This window comes from Gallinula chloropus, assembly GCF_964237585.1.
Source record: "Gallinula chloropus genome assembly, chromosome: 1".
In the NCBI taxonomy this organism is placed as follows: domain Eukaryota; kingdom Metazoa; phylum Chordata; class Aves; order Gruiformes; family Rallidae; genus Gallinula; species Gallinula chloropus.
Window position 1 is genome coordinate 158401051 of NC_140085.1, and position 11885 is coordinate 158412935.

The 11885-nt window shown below is 39.3% G+C and overlaps 1 protein-coding gene across 2 annotated transcripts in view; it reads left to right on the top strand.

Moving 5' to 3' along the window:
• The window catches only part of ABCC4 (ATP binding cassette subfamily C member 4 (PEL blood group)), a gene marked incomplete at both ends in the record, with an annotated part of 145879 nt that extends 135474 nt beyond the window's left edge, over positions 1-10405 (top strand). For both annotated transcript variants that reach the window (XM_084279539.1, XM_084279540.1), the window contains 2 exons: positions 5181-5315; positions 10298-10405. In XM_084279539.1, the coding sequence (XP_084135665.1) occupies positions 5181-5315; positions 10298-10405 (243 nt within the window). The remainder of the gene's footprint in view (positions 1-5180; positions 5316-10297) is intronic.
• Positions 10406-11885: the final 1480 nt, after the last annotated feature.

An 11885-nucleotide genomic window follows, 5' to 3' on the forward strand; every position in this document is an offset into this window, starting at 1 on the left:
AATTTGTCTGGAGTTACTGGCAATTTGTGTAGGAACCCTGAAGGAGCCCGGGGAATACTTAGATTAAACCTGAACTCTAAAAAATGAAACAAAACAAAAGTCTGAAAGACAGCTAAAAAAGCTCCACCATCAGAAGTTTAAAAGAAGAGGGGAAAAAGAAAACCCCTTAAAGAAACCCCAAAGTTTAAAATGGTTCCTTAATTATGTATGCAGCCTTCTCAGTGTTCTTCGATGTTCGCAAACCTGTTTAGATAGGTTGATATTTATAAGTGATTCTTCAGAGAAGTATGTACATGTTTCTGATCTGTTTTGACAAACCATGATGAGACGGAAGAGACAGAACATGCTTGCATCTGAACTTAATGCCAACTAGAGCACAGGCTGTTGACTCTTTCCCACAAAGCTATGTATTGTCTTGGGTAAATATATTTCTTACAATATGATGTAACCAGAAGCATCTCCTGAATATTCTCCTCTTCCCAGGACTGTATTGAAGATCATCTTGATGTATGCTCTCTGAGGAAAACATTGTTCAAAGTTGCACTCCTAGCAGAGTTTTGAACTTTAATAATAATTTTGTTGTTTGGTGATGTCTTCTCCAAGTCTAAATTAAATCAGATGTATCCCCTAGGAGATAATTTGCTTGAATTATTTTCCTTTTGAATAGGAAATAAAAACATTTATGATCAACTTTTAAATGTCCCATTTTCCCTCTGGCTTTATGGTGAAGATGAACGTGAATAGGAATACTAGTCATTCCTCAGTAATAATTGAAATAAATTCCCATGCCCCCCTCCTCTGTTGCTGAACACTTCCAACCTTGGACTGGGTTTTTTTTCTCAGAATGTTTTATAACTATTGTTCTCTTGGTTTGCCTGCTTTTCTTGCTGAAAGTTAGAAAATGCAGGATTTAGAACTTTCTTTTTTGTGTCTATGGATAGCCATAACTACATGGTATTTGTTACAGCATCTTTGAGGGTCTGTGTTCTTTCTGTGGATAATGACACTCCTTTAACTTACATTAATGCACAAACAAGATTTGAAATTCACTTACAAAATTAACATTTGTTTTACCAAAGTCCTGTGCAGACGTACAATATAGATTAGTTGCAGGAATCATCAGATTAGCTGCGACAGGGGTGGTTTAGGCTGGATGTTAGGAAGAGGTTCTTTGCTGAGAGGGTGGTCGGGCACCGGAACCCCCTCCCCAGGGAAGGGGTCCCAACACAGAGCTTGGCTGAGTTCAGAAGCGTCTGGACAATGCACTCAGACAGCTGCTCTGACCTGGGTGTCCCTGCGTGGAGCCAGGAGTTGGACTCGATCCTTATGGGTCCCTTCCAACTCAGGAAATTCTGCGAATTTGGGATCAGGTAGAAACTCATGCTCTGGTTCTGTTGAAGTCATAAGGACCCAACTGCAAAGGCAAGAACAATGCAGGCGAAGTAAAAGAGGAGTCACTGCCAGACAGTAGAGGATCTGGCCCTGGCTTATGAATGACTTCTTAGGTTTATATAGCTTTTTTCTGTTTGTTTTTGTGAGACTTTATTTGGTCTATTTCACAAAAGGTCAGACTAAGGAGCTGAAAAGTTGACTGGTTTCTCTAAAATCCCTCTCCCAATATCTGTGTTGGGTTCTGTAATGAAATCCCAGTCTGATTCAGAGTCCCGTGCTCTTGCCTGCATCTTCCATAATCACGGTGCCAATCTGATTTCACCAGCTACAAGCTTCTCTGGCTTTTCTGTACAAGTTCCACTGGTACAACTGCCTTGGAACGCATCTGGGTTCGATTTGGTCATATTGTGCAGTGATAAGGGTTGCATGCAATTTGATCAGAAAACATGTGGCTGGTAAACACCAGATTCCACCTTTCCTGAATGATTAGCTGGCTTTTTGAAGTCCTAATGATTTTAATTTGGCTTGGAGTCAGTGAGTAAGAGTATGCAAAGCCTTAGCCAAAGTACCTATTTATTTATTTAAATGTTATCAGAGCGCATTTCTCCGAAGAAGAGCACCTATCTCTTTGTCTAAGCGCTTTTTTATAAATGTATAAATATATAAATGTGTAACTACCAAGTAGATTAGCTTAAATTCTCTCCGTTGTCTTGTAGCCAACAGCAGTTAGTAGAAACAGTGTTTTTCACTAGTAGGTTTTAGGAAGAATTCCTGTCTTGTAGGAATGATGTTGTCTGTTCAGTTTCAATCTTTTTCTTTTTTTTTTTCTTCCAGATTTTTTTTTTTAAAGGCAACATGGCTTGTTTTCCCTGTGTTTCTTCTGTCTATTTTCATAAATAAAGTTTGGCTTTACTCCCCAGGAAAGGGATATAAATAGATTAACGATTTGTTTAATGTGTGAATGGAATTTTTCTAGACACACATATCTCTCCGATCCGCTCATCTTCTGACTTGGCTGTTTAAAACATGTCAAGGAAGAATAAATTTTTCCTTTTTCCCTCCCAGGTTCTCTGGAGGAGACAGAATGTCCGTGTTTGTGGTTGTTTCAGATATTTGCAAAATTAACGTTAAAATTCTAATATCGCAGTAATATAAATTTTTAAAATCCCTCTACTTTTCTGTTGTAGGCACATGTCATGAAGATGCTTTTAGTTTTCTTTCTTAAGGACCGGTTTACATAATCTGCTACGCTGAAAAAAAACCCAGCTACACTTATTCAAGGCACAAAAGGTGTCCTGTGGTGTGGCAGCCCCATTTACTTATTATGTAGAACTCTATGTGATAAATTAATGTATTGCATTTTTAAGGAAGCTGCCCTTAACTGTGACATATACTGTAGTGTATAAAAGATGGTGATTAAAATTGTATTTGTAATTAATCCTTAAATGTTCAAACTAAATGGGACAGGACTAAGTATACTGAAAAATCACCATGTGCACAAGTATACTTTTGCAGGCGAAATACTGTGGTGTTGTATATTAATATATATTGTGCTCTGCAGTATTACTGATACTTAATTTTTGTTTTCCATGAGCGCTTTCTTCAGCTGTGTACCAAACAGCACTGGAGACGGCTTGCAAGGGAAAATCATAGTATAAGATGGATGTTCTAAGTTCCGAGCCGTTGAAAACAGCAAATAGTTTCTCGTAGGTCTCTGTGCAGGCAATTTACAGAATTAGAAGTAACGATGCTGCCCTTGTAGGCTGAGTTATTTTTCCATTCAAGTACCATGGACCTAACTGAACCAAGAGCAGAGGAGTGGGCGCCTTTCCCTTAGTGTCAAACAAGTCGACAGCCCTCTTGGCAGCTTGCAGTTTTAGGATGAGTACCAGCAAAGGGTTCAGCTCAGCTGTCCTGCTTCACTAAGCAGGGTCCAGGCCGCCTGGAGGTCTCCCCAGCTCTTGGCCATCAGAATGTTCTATTTTAACGAGCTGCATGGGCAAAGTGCATGTTTGAAAGTTTCCTCACAGGACTTTCAGTCTGTCTCCAAGCTTATTGGAGTTTCTTCTTTCAAACAGAGCTTTGCAAACTATTTGCTATTTTGGAAGTTGTCCTCATAATACCTTTTATTCATTTCTTTCCTGAAATAAACAGCGGTCCAGTTTTTAGATTTTTCTTGGGTTTTTTTCCTTTCTCACAAGTATGTACACTGCAATTATGACTTGTGTTACCAGTCCTTGAAGTCCCTCTGTTGTGTCAGTATCTTTTTCAGTAGGACACCGTGCGTGTTCAGGTTTTTATTTATATAGGAAAATATTTATATATTTTCTGAACTACTTTGTATTTTCACATAAATTCTTTCTTTTCTTTTTTAACTTGACTGCTCCTACATATGGACTAAATTGCTGAACTTGCAGACTGATACCCAAACCTCTTTCTTGAATCAATACCATTAATCTAGCCAGTTGGTACATTTGTCATTGTTGACTGTTTCCTGCTACTGTGTTTCTCGTTCTGTTTGGTGCATCTGAATCTCCTCTGGTCTAGACTTACCTGCACATTTTTGTGTCATTTGCAGGTTTGTCACTTTTCTGATAGCTCCTTTTTCACTGATGACCAGCACATGTGTAGTTACCACGTAGACCAAAACGATGTGCTTCCCACCAGTTCCTACCTGTTCAGCTGTCCACAAAGAAGAAAGCACTTTTTATTTCTAATCTCTGTTTTCTGTCCAGGTTCTTGAAAGAATTTTTTCCCTCATAGTGTAGCTGTGTAGTCACACCAGGCACCTTTCTGGAAATCCATGTAAACCATTCATCCTTTAGTTCTCTTCTGGTGCATTAAGAGTTGTGTCAGATCAGTGAGATACAGTTTATTTTTGATAGAACTGTAGAGAACAAATTCTACCTGTGATCTGTGTGTCTGCTACTTGTGTTTTAATGATTGCTTTAACTAAATTGCCATCATACCTCAGAATATATACGCTAGTCTGAAAGTTCCCTGAATGGATCCCATAAGGCTTTTCAAAACCTAAGCGCAAGATTTGCTACCCCACAGTCCTTAAGTAGAGTTACTGGTATGAGAATATTTTCTTAGAGGTACAACCAGCTTGTTGTCAATTTTTTTTCTGGTATTTTTGACTGTTTATACCCTCATGGGGCTTACTGACTTCATGCCTTTTTAATTTCTCTGTTGTTTTTTCCCTCTCCCTCCCTTTTGGGTGCCTATGTCCCTGGTTGCACATCATCTTTTTTTTATGTAGAAAGGATAGGTTCAGGGTAAGTATATTTCTAATTCGTAGTTGGCAAAAACTGATGCTAGATATTGTTTATCTTTTCAGCAACACCCTCATTTTCTTTAATTACATCTTCACCTACTCTAATCCAAGAGACCTACTTACTCTCCCTTAACCGTCTTGGTGGTTATTGCGTGGTTTTTCACCCACAGCAGTTTACTTCAGAGCCCATTTTAGGCTTCTTTGTTTCTTTCTTACACAATGAATCTTATAATCTGCTTTGTTGGCTTCACAAACATTGTATTTCCATATTCTGCATAACTTTGCATTGGATTCTTATAGGTGGAATGGCTGTAGGGCACTCTAAAATCGTAAGACAGGACTACAAACCAAAGAAGGTACTATGCTAGTTGGAAGAGGACGTATTTCCTTTTCAGGATACAAAATTTACCGTAGCACTTAAAGTGCATACATCCCCCCTCCTTGCTTATAGTGTCTGACATTTGGGTTTTAATTTCTTATGTTAATATGTTGGTTTCTGCTGACTTAACAGGTTTTAGATGCAGGAAGACTGAAAGAATATGGTGAACCTTACATTCTGCTGCAAGAACAAGACGGCCTTTTTTACAAAATGGTGCAACAAGTGGGCAAGACTGAAGCAGCTTCTCTAATGGAAACAGCAAAACGGGTAATTTTAGAGGGAGGAGTGATTAAGTTTGTCTCTGCAGCTCATTTATCTCAAGTTAGCATATTCAGTGTTACAGTTATCCTTGTGCTAAAGAATTTGTTTAGCCTTCCACTAAAGAATCCTTTTCAATGCCTTTTTTTAGTGGGATATGCAGACACTTGCAAATGATAATTGTGTTTATATACCCCGAGCTGAAAGACACTGGGTTTCTTGCATCCTTCTGTATGTACACACAATGATAAGAGTAAGTAATAGATGACATACCTCTGCTGGGCATTGATCTTGGAAAAAACTTCCTGTAAAAATACATTAGGGCTGCAGACTCCAGCCTTTATCTGTAATTTCTATATTTTTTAAGGGGACCATCAAATTTTAGTTCAAGGTGTAGTACCTGTGCATTGTATTATGGTGTGTGATCGTGTTCCTGTTTTTGTGCTTTGCCTTCATTCTCATACCGCTGCTCTGTCCTGCTCTGTCCTGCACGTAGGACGAGCAGGGCTCAATTCAGAAACAGCTGTTGAATGTTTTCTTTCTTCCTTGTTCCCTATAAGGCTCTGTGCCTGATTTACTGCTTACTATTCAAATCCTACTCTGAGTACAGAATTATTAATGTAATTGTGAGCATTCCTCTGGCAATCAAAGTGTTTAAGAAACATCAATGGATTAATTTTCATAATATGCCTCTGAGGTGAGGCTATATCATCTCCACTTTTCAGATGGAAAGCTGAAGGAGAGATAAGAAGATAAAAAGAAAAAATGACCTGTCATTGAGGGAACTCATTTCAACTGGCTTTTGGCTTGATTTCTTCCTTTGTGATAATTTACCACACAGGATGTCCAGAGCAGGGTTTTATTTCTCTCTGTGCTGGTGAAGTTTCAGTACAGCTCCAGATGAGACTGGCAGCTCTCAGTTTTGGCAGCAGCTTGCTTCACAGTCACGTTAATGTCACATTTCGGCCTGCAAGCAGGACACTCGCGTTAGGCATGGAGCGACCCAAGAGGGCCTTCCCAAGGGCTTGTCTCCAGCCTCTGTGCTTTCCTCTCCTCTGGCTCCTGCATGTGTGGAGCGGAGCTTGGGGAACACAAACTCCACAAGCGGTTTCCTGGGGAAACAAGACCGATAGACGGGAAGGGACACATAAAGGCGGGAAACAAAATGGCAGGTGCCTGGGGAACACAAACTCCGAGCGGTTTCCTGGGAAACGAGACCGGTAGATGGGAAGGGACACACAAAGGCGGGAAACAAAATGGCAGGTGTCTGGCTGTTTCCTGGTAAAAATAGACTCATTTCCAGCAAGTTGGATAAAAAAAAAAAGAGAAATGTGCTGCCATGAAGGCTGCATGCTCATGTCTGGAGGCTATTTTACTGGACTTTTTGAAGATAAGGGAAGAGATTTCTGTGCCTGTTGATATTCCCAGAATTTTTTAGAGCTGCTGAAACTTTTTATTAAAGAATTTTTCAAGTGAAGCTTTGCAGCTGGGAGTCTACACTCTAAATTCGCTAATTTCAAAACTGAAGAAACAGCTTTGTCCTCAAGTAGACTATGTGATGAGTCCTGCTGTCCTCCTCTGCTGTTGCAGTGTAGCCGCTTACATTGTGCTACTAACAAGGAATGGGTTAGCCATGTTTTTTGTGGCATGTGGATGACAACCTGGAGGTTATATAAATGAAATTTAAACAGATTACCTTCATGTTCATGTGACTGGCATTTGTCTGTAAAGTGAAGGCCGGCTTCCTAAGGCACAATCCTTGGTATGGCAAGAGGTGAGGCTGCCCAGCTGTCATCTGTAGCAATTTAGCTGTGTCGTCCTGTCTCTCCTTCCTTCCCTGTAGCCCTCCCCAGTTGCACAATTGCATTAAAATAAAATTCAAAATATATAAAAATAATTGCCTGATGTTACTTGCCCATATAGTCATCTGCAGTTACCACATCAATGTTATGTGATTTTGTACAGGAAGGGAAGAGATCCAGGAACCAGTCTCTGCTGAAATGTGGTTTGATGAAAAAGTTTGCTAACTCCCAGGCTAGAAGGCAGATACAAGCTTTAGCATCTGCCAAGAATGCAAAGCATGGTGCTTATCCACTCTCAGCCCAAAAATATGGGAATCAAGAGACTGTATCTCTAGTCAGCAGCTACCAGCAGCACAGTTACAGTTCTTTCTGTTTGAAGGGCTTGGATGTTAGTTCAAGGTTTTTGTTACTGCTGTCCCCTGTGCTTCACGCATGCTTTCAGAAGTTGCTTAGTCAGAAGAGCTGATTCCAGTGGCTTTTCTTTCTGCACTCCTAAGGCTGTTGCACGTATTGCTCCCACATTTCTGCTGCGGTTACTGAGAACTGTTTCTATGAAGAACAGCTCTTTTTTTTTTCCTGTTGTTGAAAAACAGCGTGCTGCACATAAAAAGAAATGGTAATATGACATATATACATACTTTTCAAAAGGCGTTGCAGCGGGTTGCTAAGTGAAATGGTTTGGAATGTGGCCATGCTTTGGCAATGATTATTTGATTTATTGCATTCTGGACCTGAATCTTGCGCAGAACAAGCTTGTACCAAGAGCTTCTTTCAGTAAGGTGAGACTTGAAATGCCTTTCCTGGAACAGTACGGATTCGGCATATATCCTTAAGTGCAAATGAAGAGGGACTACACACCTTAAATATGAAGACTTAACTCGAGCATCTTTGAAGAAACCTTGTTTTAAATAAAAACAACTCTTGTGGCCATCTTAGCTGAGTGTTGCATGATGGAGCTGTTGCTGGACCCTTAGCTCAGACTTCCAAATCAAATCACCGTTGCTGCTTTTACGCCTCTCTCTTGGTCACTCAGTATCCCCATTTTTTTGCGCAGATGGCAAAAGACCCAACACAGGCACAGCTGAAACTGGAGCCAGCTGAATATGTATTATCCAGCCTGGGAGCCTGACTGCAGCAGAGGTTTGCTTGGTGTCATAGGACCGTGTTTGTATCTTTGTTCGGTGTACAGATAGCTATTAGGAGAAGATGCTATGGGAAAGGGAGAAATAGTCATCAGACAGTTAAAAAGGAAAAAATAAAGAGGTGCTCAGGTATTCAGATAAAAAAAAGTTGATGTGTTCTCTGTGCCCTTGTTGGCAGCATTGAGAGAGGCTTTACCACAAGCTTTGTGGCATCAGGATAGGACTGGTTTTCTGTCAATCAATTTTTGAGTACTTTGAGGGAAAAATACTTTATTTTAAAGCCATGACAGATGTGTAAATATTAAAATGGTAGGTGTTATCTCATGTCAACAATGACTTTTAAAAAGGTTGAAGCTCTGTTGGCAGTGGAAGAAACTTGTATAAAGACTGGGTCATTTAATGTCTTGAGGGATTGGGCTCAGGGGAAGAATTGCAATGAGACAGTTGAAAAAGAGCTGCTGTTCCATTACGTCTCTAGTAATGTGCCAAGGTTTTCTATTAACTTTCCATTAAGGAAAAAAAAAAAAATATATATATATATATATCATGTTCAAAAGCTGCATTAAAAGTATGCCAAAGTTTTATGTTTTAAACCAGGATCGGGATGGGAATACACAACTCAGGCTGCCGACTCTGCAGTGTGTGTGTGTGTGTGTGCAGGCAGGTGCCCGATTAGCTTCCCTCTGTTGCATCCAATGGTGGCTGGTTACAGAGGAATGCCTCTTAACAGGACTCCCAGGTCTTTTGTTGATTCAGATCAGACCTTAATATTCTTTGAAACTTGGAAAGATGCGTATATCCTGCATTAAAGTGATGCATATATCCTGCATTAAAGCGCATGCACAAAAGGTGACAGCAGCACTTACGGGGGAATGCTTCTATAGAACATTTCTTTTTCATCTCGCCTGTCTTATACATGTATTCATATATATGAAAAGGACATTATTATCAAACAAACTGAACTTTGTTGACAACACTCTCAAATATAAACTGGAGAAATGTTTCCTAAGCCGTAGTCAAAGCAGCTCGACTATGAGACCTAACTCGTGACACGTGTCAGCCTCAGAAAGATAGCGCATTTTCTGTTTTTAAAGGCTCAAACAAAACTTTTCACATTTTTCTTTGGAAAAAAAAAAATTGCATTTGAAGTCCTTTTTCACCCAAACACATTTTTAGATAAGAGCACACAAGTCTTGACATTATTTCATTTTGTTATGCGCATCTGTCAAGGAACAGAGATATGATACAGCTACTAAAAACTGATGATTGTGGAACAGTGAAACTTGACAGCATTTCATTTCCTTTATGTTCTGATTATACATTTATCAGGAAACCTGTATCTCTTCTAGTTGAGCTAGAAATTGGTAGAATTCAGGAACTCAAAGGCTTGGCAAAGAACTGTCCTATTATTTGGTATCATCTTACATTTTAGAGAAGTTGCTTGGTTGAGTCATTGTTAAAGCTTTTGCTTCTCCTTTCATTATTGTGGTTCGCTATCCAGAGATCGCATTTCTATAGGCCCTATAACTGCTCGGCAGCACAAATTAAACGCTGGGGTATTTCATACGTGTACCTCCAAGTTTCAATGGTTGTCAATCATAGTTTGTAAAATATAGGGATTACAACCTGATATTAACATCCAAATCCATTGTGCTCATTTTCTGTGTGAAAATGAGAAACCCTTGTGCAGACGCAGGATTTCACAGCTTCTTTGTCACCCTGTTTTTAATTTATCTCCATGTTTTCAGCTAGTAAAATGATTTTACTTATCAGTTTAATGTAAGGCGATAAAACATATCTATTTATCTGAATTACCAGAATTTGAGTGGATCTACAGGTTGAGTGGGGTTCCTCTCACGCTTTGTTATAACGCAAGATCATAGAGTAATTTCACTAATTTTTCAGTCATCCACAGTTATTGAATGCCACTAACCTGAAGTTCCTGTCAGAATTCCTTAAGGACACGTATTTATCTCCAGAAATTTTCTTTGAAACTGAAAGGTGTTTGGTGCCTAATTGCTCACAGAACCTGCTATTTTTTTCCTAGGTGTTCTTCAGTAAGAATTACCCAGAAATCACTCAGAACGGTCAGCTTGCCACAGATTCCTCCTTGGATTCTTCCTCAGGATTATGCATAACTGAAACTGCACTGTGATTCCTAGTGACCTTAACTGTTCTCCGCAGAATGTAAACATGAGGCCACCTGAACTCAGTGGCAACGTTTGCAAGTGTCAACGGGAGAGGAAGGGGAGGGGGCGATTCTTTGCACTGGACATCCTTCCTATTTAATGTTGAGAAGAAAAAATTCTGGTGTCCCTCTTTCTTTAATTTCAGTGCAATATGTTTTTTTTTTTTTCCTTTCCAACTGATTGTGTTTGTATTGCTAAGGAAATTAGGCAGACTGGGTTTTTATTTGGAAGTGATGTGGTAGTGAGAGATCTCTTTTATTTAAACAGGTGCAGGACACCTAGCAGGTCTAGGGTGCGTATTTGGAGATTACTTTAAAAATTGGAATGCGTCCTTTTTCCTCCTTTTGGAGGTATTTTGAGAGCAAGCAAAAAAACAAAATATTTTCTCAGTGTGGCTTGAGCACGATGGCTGTGTCTAACCAGAAGATTGGGTAGGGTACAGCTCAACCTTCTCGTACCACTGCCTCTCTGCCTGGCCTAAGTACCTACACAGGTTGGTAGGAAAAAAGAATCGAACAAGCCAAAAATGCTTTTTAATAGCCAAAAAAGTACTACACAGTTATTTTTTGATAAACAAGTCAAATAATGCTGTTCAAGATGGATGTAAATACTAGTTTTGTTTTGCTAAAATCAAAATGCTGGGGAAAAAAAAATAATCAATCTCAGTCTTCTGTACTTTGGATGAAAATTACCACGTTTGCACTGAAGAAATAGTTAAATAATTTAACATACATTCCTCTCTTTATCCAGGTTATCAAAGGAAAAAAGGTATTAAAATAACTTGAGGAAACGTTTGAATGACATGTCATTATACCTAAATACCATGTAGTACAAAGTTATCTTCCACACAACACATTGAAATGTATACATTATTTGCATTTATTTGTGCCTTAATATTTGTGCCTTCAAGCCAAAGCTGTAACTGCAGGGTACACGATGAAATTCGTTAAATATATGTTAAAAAATACCTAAACTTAGTATATTTGAAGTTTTGCATTGGGGGTTCTGTTGAACTCGAGCTGTTTGAAGTTACCATCCTACCAGAACAGGTAGGAAAGTACAGCCTGTAGTTTTGAATGGCTGTTGCTGATAGTGAGAGGAATGCAGCGAGGGAGAGAGAGGGAGAGGGGAGACACAGACGTTCGGTATTCGTAAGATATGTCCTAATTCAGCAAAGCACTTTAACACAAAGACACTATTCCCATGGTTTTATATATTAAAAAAAAAAAAAAGTAAGTACTCTGCTCTTCAGATTTTTTCATGTTTAGTGAGATACCAACTCTTTGAGGTCCAGCAGAAAAGAAATCTATTTATCTTACAGTGTAAAGGGCACAGAAGAGACTCTAAAAGGCAGCGGATCTCTTCAGGACATGGAAAAATACTGTGCTTTTTGAAAAAACGATGCTTGCTATTACCTTTGTAAGGCAAATGTTACTAACCTGTTGT